General features: G+C 51.7%; 1 protein-coding gene and 1 pseudogene across 2 annotated transcripts in view; both read right to left on the bottom strand.

Moving 5' to 3' along the window:
- KAZN (kazrin, periplakin interacting protein) overlaps positions 1-4,497 on the bottom strand; it is a 174,523-nt gene extending 170,026 nt beyond the window's left edge. The window contains exon 1 of one of the 2 annotated variants that reach the window (XM_072977801.2): positions 3,905-4,353. In XM_072977801.2, coding sequence (XP_072833902.2) covers positions 3,905-4,301 — 397 coding nt within the window. In that variant the 5' untranslated portion in view covers positions 4,302-4,353. Of the gene's footprint in view, positions 1-3,904 lie in introns of both variants that reach the window. The other variant, XM_072977802.2, reaches the window with a different exon arrangement.
- Positions 4,498-9,093: 4,596 nt separating this feature from the next.
- LOC140701778 (actin-like protein 9) lies at positions 9,094-10,073 on the bottom strand (annotated as a pseudogene).
- Positions 10,074-10,575: the final 502 nt, after the last annotated feature.

A 10,575-nucleotide genomic window follows, 5' to 3' on the forward strand; every position in this document is an offset into this window, starting at 1 on the left:
AATCTGAGCTTCTATGGATCAAGTCCACTTCCTCAGGTATAAGAGTGAGACTATATAACTGGCATATTTACATGTGGCCTCATAGGGATACAGATAATGGACCAAGTGACAAGGGTTTGTTAGGAAAGGAATAGAACTATCAAGTGGTGAATAACTCCAGTTATCAAGGTACAAGATAACACCAGCACTTAATCTTTTATATTTCTATCTCTTGTTTTTATTTTAGGTTTTGTTGTTGTTGATGATGCCTATTCATAGTGGTTTTTGCTTTTAAAAAATCCTAATAGGCTCATATCAACTAACGTGGCTACTTCTTTGCAAACAAAAAGGGCCCACGGCCTTCTTCGTAACGTGTGATTTCCCTGCTTCTTCTCTCTTCCGTTCTAGATGGGCAGTCATGGGCTAGAAGTCATGAAAAAAACAGATTTCATAAACCAGTGCCTTCCTAGTTCAAGCCACATTATAACTCGCTAGGATCGGCCAGTGGAGACCACGCCAGTCACTCTCCATCCTTCCTAACTTGAATTTAACTTTTTCCTTCAAGTAATATAGATTCATAAAATATCATATTTAATTCTTTGAGGTCATCTGAAATTAGTATGCTCACCTTTTCTGACATCTTTATTTCATTCTTCCTCCACATACACGCAAAAATATTAACCCACGGAACAGAAACATCTACTTTGCCCTGTTCTACCATGCAGATATTTACAAGCATTCTTTAAGGGAAAAAAATCATTTCTATTTACATCTTTAAACCTAAGAATGCTCTGGTCATATTCTTCAGCCAATTGCAGCCAACCAAAACTGCCACCCCATGTATCCGAATGTGGGAATTGGTTTCCTTGAATTTCTCAGGACGAGCTGGGGCCTTCCTGCCTTGACAGAGGGTTGGACAAGGATGACTTTTAGGATTTCTTCCAACGCTACCTTTTTATTAAGTCTATGATCTGCTTCTGATTAAGCCTGCACGGGACATTTTGTTGACAGTCAATCTGGCAACACCACAGAGCAAAGTCTTTCCTGGTGGGTTAAAAATATCCCATTTCCTCCGACTCTTGCGGAAGCACAGCAATACTGAGCTTCATCTTGCAATGATGGTGGTGCCTCGCTAGACGATGATAACCCGTTCCACTGAAATCGCTGTTTAGTGAAATCATTGTCTAGCGAAAAGCGTTTCCCCATTGGAATGCATTGAAACCTGTTTAATGCGTTCCAATGGGGAAGAATCGTTGTCTAGCGAAGATGAGCCATAGGAAAGCCGCTTTGCTGTTTAAATCACTGTCTTGCGAAGCTTAGGTCCCGAAAACGCCTGTTTTGCGAGCGTGGAGGGAGCTGTCAAAATCGTCATCCACCGAAAATCGGTTTGCAATGCAGTGACCAAACACTGTCCAGCGAAATTCCCCCATAGGAATCACTGTTTTGTGAATCGCTATAGCGATCGCAAAAAGCCAATGTTTAGGGAAAAAACTGTCATGCGGGGTAACTGTCTAGCGAGGCACCACTGTACTAGTGCAAGAGGAGGCAATATCTTTAAAGACCACCACCAAAAAACAAAGGGTCTCATTTTAGTTAGCTTTTGGTGAGATAAAGAAAGAGGAGAATCTCACCATCTGATCCCTCAATGAACAGGAAAAAACAGATGCCAAATATGTTGCGAACGATCCAAGTTCGCTGGAGAACACCACAGGCTGGCCAATGTGCTCTGCACAGGACCTGAGGAGGAGGAGGAGGAGGGGGAACGGCAAGGAAACTGCAGCCCCTTCAGCCATTTTGAACAGACAGGTCTCCGCATCTTTACCATGTGTTGGAACTTCAGAAAGTTGACAGTCAAAACTTCGGAGGGCCCCCAAAGTTCCCCAGACCTGCACTTACGGAGGTGGTCCGGCTCCTATCATCATCGCCATCATCGTTCCATCAGCACGACAGGGCATGGAGGGCCCCTGCCTGCTTTCTGCTAGAAGAACTGCGAGCAACTGCAGAGGGATGAGCACCAGCTATTCACCCACAGCCATCCTCGTCTCATCCCTCACGGATACAAAAATTAAATCATAAATCACTCACAGGCCACAGAAGAGGCCTGGGTCTGCACAAATGATGAGGTGCCCTGCTTAAAAGTCTCTGCAAGTTTATTTCTCCATTGCAATGGAGGAATAAACACAGAACGTCAAAGCCCCTGCTTTCAGCGGGGAGACGGAGGCTTCTCGGACACAAATTTCCCAACCGTTTCCTCATTACGGCACCTCCACGGTCTCTTCTGTTCTGCTCTCTCTCTCTCTCTCACACACACACCTATTTTTCACCATTCCTTGGAATCAGTGGCTTTCATACAAAGGTGATCCAGCCCTCTCTCCTATCACCCCATTGCACACGCATGCACACCCCCCAAAATAGGATCAACCGAAAAACCAGATTTATAATGAATGTCTTCCGAAGCAGGGTTCAAAGATGGACCCACGAAGGATCGAGAGACGTCTTTTTGATATTCACTGCAAAAGCAAGGCACAAATGAGCGGGTCCACCATGGTGTGTGTGTGTGTGTGTGTGACACGCAAGGCGCAAGCCACGATTCTTCTCCCCTTGATCTTTCTATCCTGTGCCTTTGATACCTCCAGTTGCCCAAAAGAGCCCCTGTTAAAGGCAGCAGAGAAGGTATTTGCCAGGAAAAAACGAAAAACCGCCTCACGCTCCCGACATACTGTCATGACATCATCCTTCCAGCCCTGTGTTCAAACAACCCTCCCATTTCTGGGGGCTTTCACTGCAACACTGCAACCAGGCTTTGGGGGGTGGGAGCACCCTAGAGGCCGTTTCCCTTTCTGGAGACCCTAAAGCCGCCCCCCCATAAAAAGCGACAAAGATCCCTTTCTCCACAGGTTCACGTCCCCCCACCCGCCACCCACCAGCGGGAGGGGGGTCTGTGGCGCACCTCTGGCAGGGCTGAGAGCTCACGGGGGGGGGGCACCGGCAGGATCTGCCCGCCCTGGAGGCGCAAAAGTCAGCCCGGAGATGGAGTAGGGGAGGACCGACCCCCTCCTCCCCCCCGTCCCGACCCACCTCTCTCCGACCCAGCCCGTTCCAAAGGCCACGCGGGGTCCCGGAAGGCACCACACAGGTGGTTCGGCCCCGTCCTCTCCATCCATCCATCCATCCATCCATCCATCCATCCCATCCATCCATCCATCCACACGACCCGCCAGTCCTGTTCCCAGACTCCGCGCGGGGGCTCCAGTCCCAGACCGTCGCCGGTCCTCCGCCTCTCCTTGGCCGAGCCGAGCCCCCCCCCACGAGCCACCGGGCACCTCCGGGGGGCCCAAGCCGGTCCCCGTGCCTTCCCTCCCCTGCTCCCCCCCCCTCCCCAAACCAAAGGCGGCTCCTTAGCGCAGGACAGGCTCCGCCAGGAGGGACCGGCTCTCCCGCAACAAACTGTCAGGACCGCAAAGCGGGACCCGCACCCGAGCAGAGCCTTCACTCCCCGTCTTCCTGGGAGAACAAGGACCGGGGAGGCTGGGGGAGGCTGGGGGAGGAAGCTTCTCTCCCCGTTGTTTGCCCATCGCTGGGCAAACCCCCCCCATAAAAAGGAGCGGAGGCCGAGGAAGCAGAACGGGGTCGCCTCCTCCCGGGGCAAAGACGCCGGCTTTCGGGGGGGGGGGAGAGTGGCGGGCCGGGGGGGGGGAGGAGGAGGAAGGGGGGCTGGGGAGGGGAGGGGAGGGAAAGGAGGTGCGCCCTCGCCCACCGCCAGCCGGGTCGGGGGGGGGGTCGAGGGGACCCTCCCCCTCCCTTCTTCCCCCCCCCCGCTTGAAGAGGAGCTGGATCGCCGGGAGCGCGCGCTGGGAGGGGGACCGGGGACCGACCACGACGCCTCCGCCGAGCCCCCCCCCCGAACGGCGGGGGCCTTCCTTACCTTGCAGGCTGGGCTGGCTGCTCTCCGCGCCGGGGCCGGAGGCGGGGGCTGGAGCCGGGGCGGCCATCATCTCCGGGGCGTTGGGGCTGGAGCTGCTGCTGCTGTTGCTGCTGCCGCCGCCGCCGCCACTCTTGCCGCCGCCTCCTCGGCGCTGTCGCCGTCCGGGGCCGGGGCTGCTGCTGCTGCTGCCGCTGTTGCCGCCGCCGCCGCTTCCTCCTCCTCCTCCTCCTCCTCCTGCAGCGGCTGCAGCAGCGGCGGCGGCTGCTCCTCCTTCGGCGGCGGCGGGGCTGAGCTCGGCCAGGCGGCGGCCGGGGGCGCAGAGCTCGGCGGCGGCGGCGGCGGCGGCCGGGAGGGCTCCGCCGTCGACGCGCAGGGCCAGCGGCTGGCTCCCCTCCATCACGCCCGGGGCGCCGCCGGCCTGCGCGCCGAGGAGGAGGAGGAGGAGGAGGAGGCGGGCGCGGGAGGGCGGGTCAGCAGCCGCCGCCGCCGCCGGGGCCGCATCCTGCCCGCTGCCCGGGGGGGGAGGGGGGGCCGCCTCGGCCTCTGGGCGGCCGCTGCCCCGCTGGCTCCTCCGCCGCCGGGTCTCTCCTGCCAAGGCGAGGAAGGAAGGCAGGCAGGCAAGGGCGAGCGAGCGAGGGAGGCGAAGGGCCGGCCGCTCCCCGAAGGAGACCCGCCCGCAGCCGCCCCGCCCAAGCCCAGGCGCTTTGCATGGAAGCTACCATCTGCCGGCAGAGCGGGGGGGGGACCGCCTCTACCACCAACCCCCAGCCGCGCCCCCCCGCCTCGTCTTGGGCCGCTCCGGCGGAGGACACTCGGCGACCCCCCCCCCAAACGGGCCAAAGGGACCCCACGCGCCCCTCTCCCGCCCTCCTTCCTTCTGATTTCACTGATGGAAAAGCGGGGGGGGGCAGTTCCTAATAGGGCTCCGCAATTATTCCTTCTTGAGGCAGATGCATGAATAATAGGCATTTTTGGCCGAATTTATTTCACGGGAGGTGGGTGGGAACCGGGGCTGCCCCAGAGGCGTCAGCGTGAGCCCCAGGCCACTTTGTCCGGGACTGCCCTTGCCCGCCCCTGGCAGAAGGGGGTCGAGGAAGGAAGAGCCCATGGGGCAGGACTCAGAGAGGCCAGGATGATTGGTTTAAACACGAAGGTGGGGGTGAAATATGGGTACAGACACAAGGGAAATTCAGCGGCCAAAAGAAGGGCCCCCACCCGTGAAGTGGATTGCTCCACGACCATCCCCACCCACAAACCTTCTCTGGAGATATGAGGCTTAATATGACACATTCTATGTCATTCACATGTATGTGTGAGAATGTGTTCGTTTCTTTCCTTCCTTCTTTTCCTGCCCTTCTTCTTTCCCCCTACAGTATCTCCTTCCTTCCTTCCATTTATCATCAGCTCCTTCCTTCCTCTTTCGCTTTTCCTGCCTTTCTTCCTTCCCCCATCTCCTTCTTTCTTCTCTTCCTACCCTCCGTCCTTCCATTTATCATCAACTCCTTCCTTCCTTCCTCTTTCTCTCTTTTCCTACCTTCCTTCCCCATCTCCTTCCTTCCTTCTATCCTTCCTTCCTTCCATTCATCATCAGCTCCTTCCTTCCTCTTTCTCTCTTTTCCTGCCTTTCTTCCTTCCCCCTATCTCCTTCCTTCCTCTCTTCCTTCCCTCCGTCCTTCCATTCATCAGCTCCTTCCTTCCTTCCTTCCTTCCTTCCTTCCTTCCTTCCTTCCTTCCTTCCTTCCTTCCTTCCTTCCTTCCTTCCTTCCTCTTTCTCTCTTTTCCTGCCTTCCTTCCTTCCCCCCATCTCCTTCCTTCCCTCCTCTCTTTGCCCCTCGGAGGTAAGGGCCTGGGTTCTTTGCAAACTATCCCCAGAGGGTAACGAAATCTGCCCACGGAGGACAACACTAGAGGTAGATTTGAGATTCTTCTTCACAAAGCTTATGATCCAATGAATGGCTCTTTGTTTAAAGAGATATAATGGAGAAAATGAGACGCACAGGATCAAATCCCCAAAGTGAAGTTAAAAACCTGTCCAAAACCCAGGGACAGGGAACCTTGGCAATTTCCTCTTCTGCAGCATCTGAATATTTTAAAAAGGCAAGTTTCTTAGGTTGGATGACATTTTGTGTTCTTGGGTAAAGTTTTGAAAACCGAACAGCAAGTAAACTATTCCCAACACGGACAGACGGGTCTGTCTTGTACCAGCCACTGAAAGTCAAAGATGAGTGAGGTTGGATACAAAAGGGTCTTTATTCCCAGATTTCTAACAGTTTAAATTAACTTCCGGAAATACTTGGTTTCATCTCTCCCTCTTTCTCACACACACACACTATGCTCCCTCCCTGGACAGTTCTCAATATTTTGAAGAAGTCTGGAGTTCTGAGAGCAGGTTTGCACAACATTTCCCACCCACCCCCTACATCACCTCCTGCCCCAAATGGAGTCCTTTAGAGGCCCCCTGGAGAAACGAGGAAGTCAGGAAAGCTTGCCACCTACAGACTGAAAATGGTACTGCAGCGATGGAGGGGAGGGATTTCCCTTGTGTATTAAGAATCTCAAGAGCACCTCAAGGTCTGGGAGACTAAACCGGTGAGATGGTTCCAGTCAGGGTTTCATAGTTCCCACCCCATCAGACCATCCCTGGGTTCTCCCACCCCGGGATGAACGAGAGCAGTATGGTTTAGGGAGTGTGAGAAGGTGGTCTTGACCAGGGAACCATGCCAGAATGTTGTTCCTGCTGCTGTTGTTACAGGCCTTCAAGTCACCTTCGACTTATGGCAATCCCGTAAAGGCGCCATCTCCAAAGCTCAGCTTTTATGGACTCAAGGCTGTGTTTTCTTTAGGAAGTCAACCCATTTTCTCATTTGCTCTTTTCCTGCTACCTCCAACCTTTCCCAACATTATTGTCTTTTACAACAAATCTTGCCTTCTCATGATGGACCCAAAGTTTACTGCAATGAGGGTGAACGATCTCATCCACGGCTTTATTCTGCCCCTTCCCTTTGCCCTATTATGTGCTTTGGAGAGTAAAAACAGCCCTAAGAATTTCCGAATACCCAGTTTTTCCCCTTACCAGATCAAAAATCTCTCTTGCATTCCCTTCCTCCCTCCTTATGGTCCCATCCCTTTATCTTTACCATTTCTTTCGCTTGCTTTAAGGCTCCCTCATCAGGCTGGGTAATGCAGATGTTGGAGTGGGAGGAGAAATAAGGTTTTTATTATGTTCACTGGTGATCCTCACGCCTGGCAACAGCTTTCTTTCCTGTTCTGTCCACACCTGGAAAATATTGATGCAAAAACTCCAGGTTCAGTTAAATTGCCCAGTAATTTTAGAAGATGTCCAACTTTAGTCTCTGTGTAGGCTACAGACAGATTTAAATTAATTAAAATTAATAACCAGTGAGGTACCCGCGTTTCTTTATGGCTTGTTGCATCAAATGCAACAGAGAGGGTTAAAACACTCTAAAGGTCACCAGGCTTTTACACAATGTGCTCAGCTCATGCCAAATAAACCTTGTTGATCATGAAGGTGCCTCAAGACTTTGTGCTGTTTTCAGTGCAATAAAATGAACCAGCTATTTTCAAATCATCTATTTACAGATAACCCCTGATTACTGGAAGGTCCCCTTAGTTTCCACGCGAAGATATAGGTGTCAAGACCTGACCGCCTTGGAGTCATGGCAGACACTGGAAAAGCCTCACCTTTGTTCAAATAGATGATTAAATAAGTGACCCCCCCAAAAAAAAAAAACCCTGGGCCTGGACGGACAAACACATGACTCGGTTTGACACAGTCTTCATGCCAGAAACTGCCTTCCACAGGCATGGAAAACTTTCCATTATCTGCAGCTGGCTCCACCCATTAGGCAGGCCAGCTGATCTGGCAGGTACAGCACTAAAAATAACAGTCCCCAATTAGCTGCCTCGCCACTTTTTTCCTGCAGTTCGGAACATCTGCCTCAATAGTCGGGAGGACAGTCACGTGAAAACAATGTGGCCGTGGCATTTTATTTCCTTAACGAAGGCACATCCTCTAAGGTCCACCTTCTGCATTCCCAAGGGTGGCACATACAAACCAAGAATACAATAGCAAGAATCCACACATGCAACAACAGATAGGACAGTGTAAAAGTACAACCACACACACAAACACACACACACACACAAAGAAAGAATAATAGGTGGTGTGCAATTCTTGACATTAAGACTCAAGAGTTCTATGCAACAAAAAATTCACCAGGAGGAAAAACATTCTGGGGTGACCACTGCCCCCAAATGGCCAGGGTCTGGTACTGCAGCTGTCCATTCTGGAAGGACCCAGGAGGCGGTGGAAAGGTCTGATCCTGTTTTGAACAAGGCAATCAGCAGGGCTTCTTTTGGATTTGATTTGAATTTTGGCATAACAAGGATCATGCGACCTTTTGCATTCTCTCTTGTAAATAATCATTTGGCCATTCATTATAAATTGTGTCTTGAGTTTCTCTTATTACAGCTACTGCTTTGACCCTTTTCACTGGTTTAAACAATTTTTACATGATTTTTGAAATCTTTGCATGGACTTGAACTTCCATAGTGCTGTAACCAGTTCTGATTCTGACTGTAGTAGAAGGAAGGAAGGAAGGAAGGAAGGAAGGAAGGAAGGAAGGAAGGAAGGAAGGAAGGAAGGAATCAGGGAAGAAGGAAGGAAGGAATCAGGGAAGAAGGAAGGAAAGAGCTGATGCTGGAAGTGAGGGAGGGAGGGAGAGAGGGAGAGAGGGAGGAAGGAAGGAAGGAAGGAAGGAAGGAAGGAAGGAAGGAGAGGGATAGGGGGAAGTAAGAAAGGCAAGAAAAGGAAGGAAGGAAGGAAGGAAGGAAGGAAGGAAGGAAGGAAGGAAGGAAGGAAGGAAGGAAGGAAGGAAGGAGAGAGGTAGGGGAAGGAAGAAAGGCAGGAAAAGAAGGAAGGAAGGAAGGAAGGAAGGAAAGAAAGAGAGAGATGGGTGAAATAAGAAAAGCAGGAAAAGAAGGAAGAAACAAATAAGAAAGGAAAGAAATATTTTGGGTTGATATTCAACCCCTGAACCTCGTAAAGAAATCCACACTCTCTTGAAATATAAATTCAAGATACTTCTAAATTTACTGCCTTTGGAAGAGGGGTTGGGAATGGGGATAAATCTGAATTCCATTCTTAAAATATCCCCCAGGTAGAGGGGTTGAATTCTAGTGAAGGAAACCTACAGGCGTGAGGTTCATTTCCTGCCGTCCGGCAAGCGGTAGCCCACCATGTTTTCTTCCTCAGGACAGTTCCACTCCGCCTCGAAATCAAGGGTCACGTAGCAGCACTTCTTCTTGAGGTCATTCACAACGGCAAGCATTCGCTCATGAAAGCAGACACCCCAAGTAGACTTTGTCTAGAGGGGCGGGGTATAAATCTAAATAAAGTAAAAAGTAAAAAAGTGGCCCCTTTCCAACAGAAGGTCCATCAAGAAGGATGTGATGTTGGCCCTGGCAAGGTTCATCCACTCAACAGCGTGGGGCAAATTTGTGACCAGGATGGTGTATGTCGTAGTGTAGCTCGTGTCTACCACCAGCCCACTGATTTTGCCATGGGCGTAGATGGACAGGACGGACTCAGAAGCCACGAACATCCTCAGAGAGTTGAGGGCCTCAAAGACCACCTCCACCAGCTTCTCCCAGTTGGTCATCGGGCAGAGTGGAGGATCGGACAGGAGCAGGGCATGTTCTTCCAAGGCAGCCTTGAGGTTGTGATAGAAGAGATGCCTCCACAAATCTTCCACAGCTTCCCAGTCCATGATGACGCCATTCCTTAGGGGTGAAAAGATGTGTACTTGGGGCTCCAACCAGGCGTGCTTCCTGACAAAGGTATATGTTTTCGTCCTCTTTGCTGGGTACCCACCACCGTCTTAATGAGCGCCTGAGGGGTTGGTAGCCCTGAAAACCCAGGTCCCAGTATCACCACAGCTCCTGTTTTAATCACCTTTTGGGCTCTTTCCGGAGTCCTAGACCTCGCCGTGGTAGCACCTCATTCTCTGGACGATGTCTGAGACCTGGACTTGTCCAAGGCGAACCCGGGGCTTGCTGTTCTTGGCCCTGGGCTCCTGGATGTTGGGGATCTGGGACTCCTTTTCTGGGAAGGTCCCGGGCTCTTTGGTCTCCACCTTCTGAAGGACATCCTCAATCCTTCCCTTCAGTCCTCCATCTGCAAACTCAACCCTTGAGTGACAAAGCTAAAGTTTCCAAGGATTTTCTCTGTTGTCACAAAGCAGAATTATGATGCCACGCCAGTATCTCAGGTGACCTCACCTTTGGCTGGTTGAAAGCCCTTCTGACTAAGCCCATCATTTGGGGATGAAGGTGGGCCAACAAGTCCCAACTTTTGCCTCTCCTGGTGGAAAGCTTAACCACGCTTCACAAGAGATGACAAACATAGCCAGTGGTAGGGGAGAATGGGAGTTGTCATTCAAAAGAGATTGTAGTCCAGCATTTCTTACCCCTGGTCTACATGGAGAGATGGCAGTTCTGGATGAAGCAGAAGGTCAAAACTAACACATCCTGGATACTTTAGGGCTACTCTACTGGAGATGAACAGTGATGAACAGTCGGGCTCAATGTCAGCAACAGTGGGGCTCAATGTCAGTAAGTAGGGAAGAGGGATATTGGGCTTCTTCACTAGA

This window comes from Pogona vitticeps, chromosome 7 (genome assembly GCF_051106095.1).
Source record: "Pogona vitticeps strain Pit_001003342236 chromosome 7, PviZW2.1, whole genome shotgun sequence".
Lineage (NCBI taxonomy): Eukaryota > Metazoa > Chordata > Lepidosauria > Squamata > Agamidae > Pogona > Pogona vitticeps.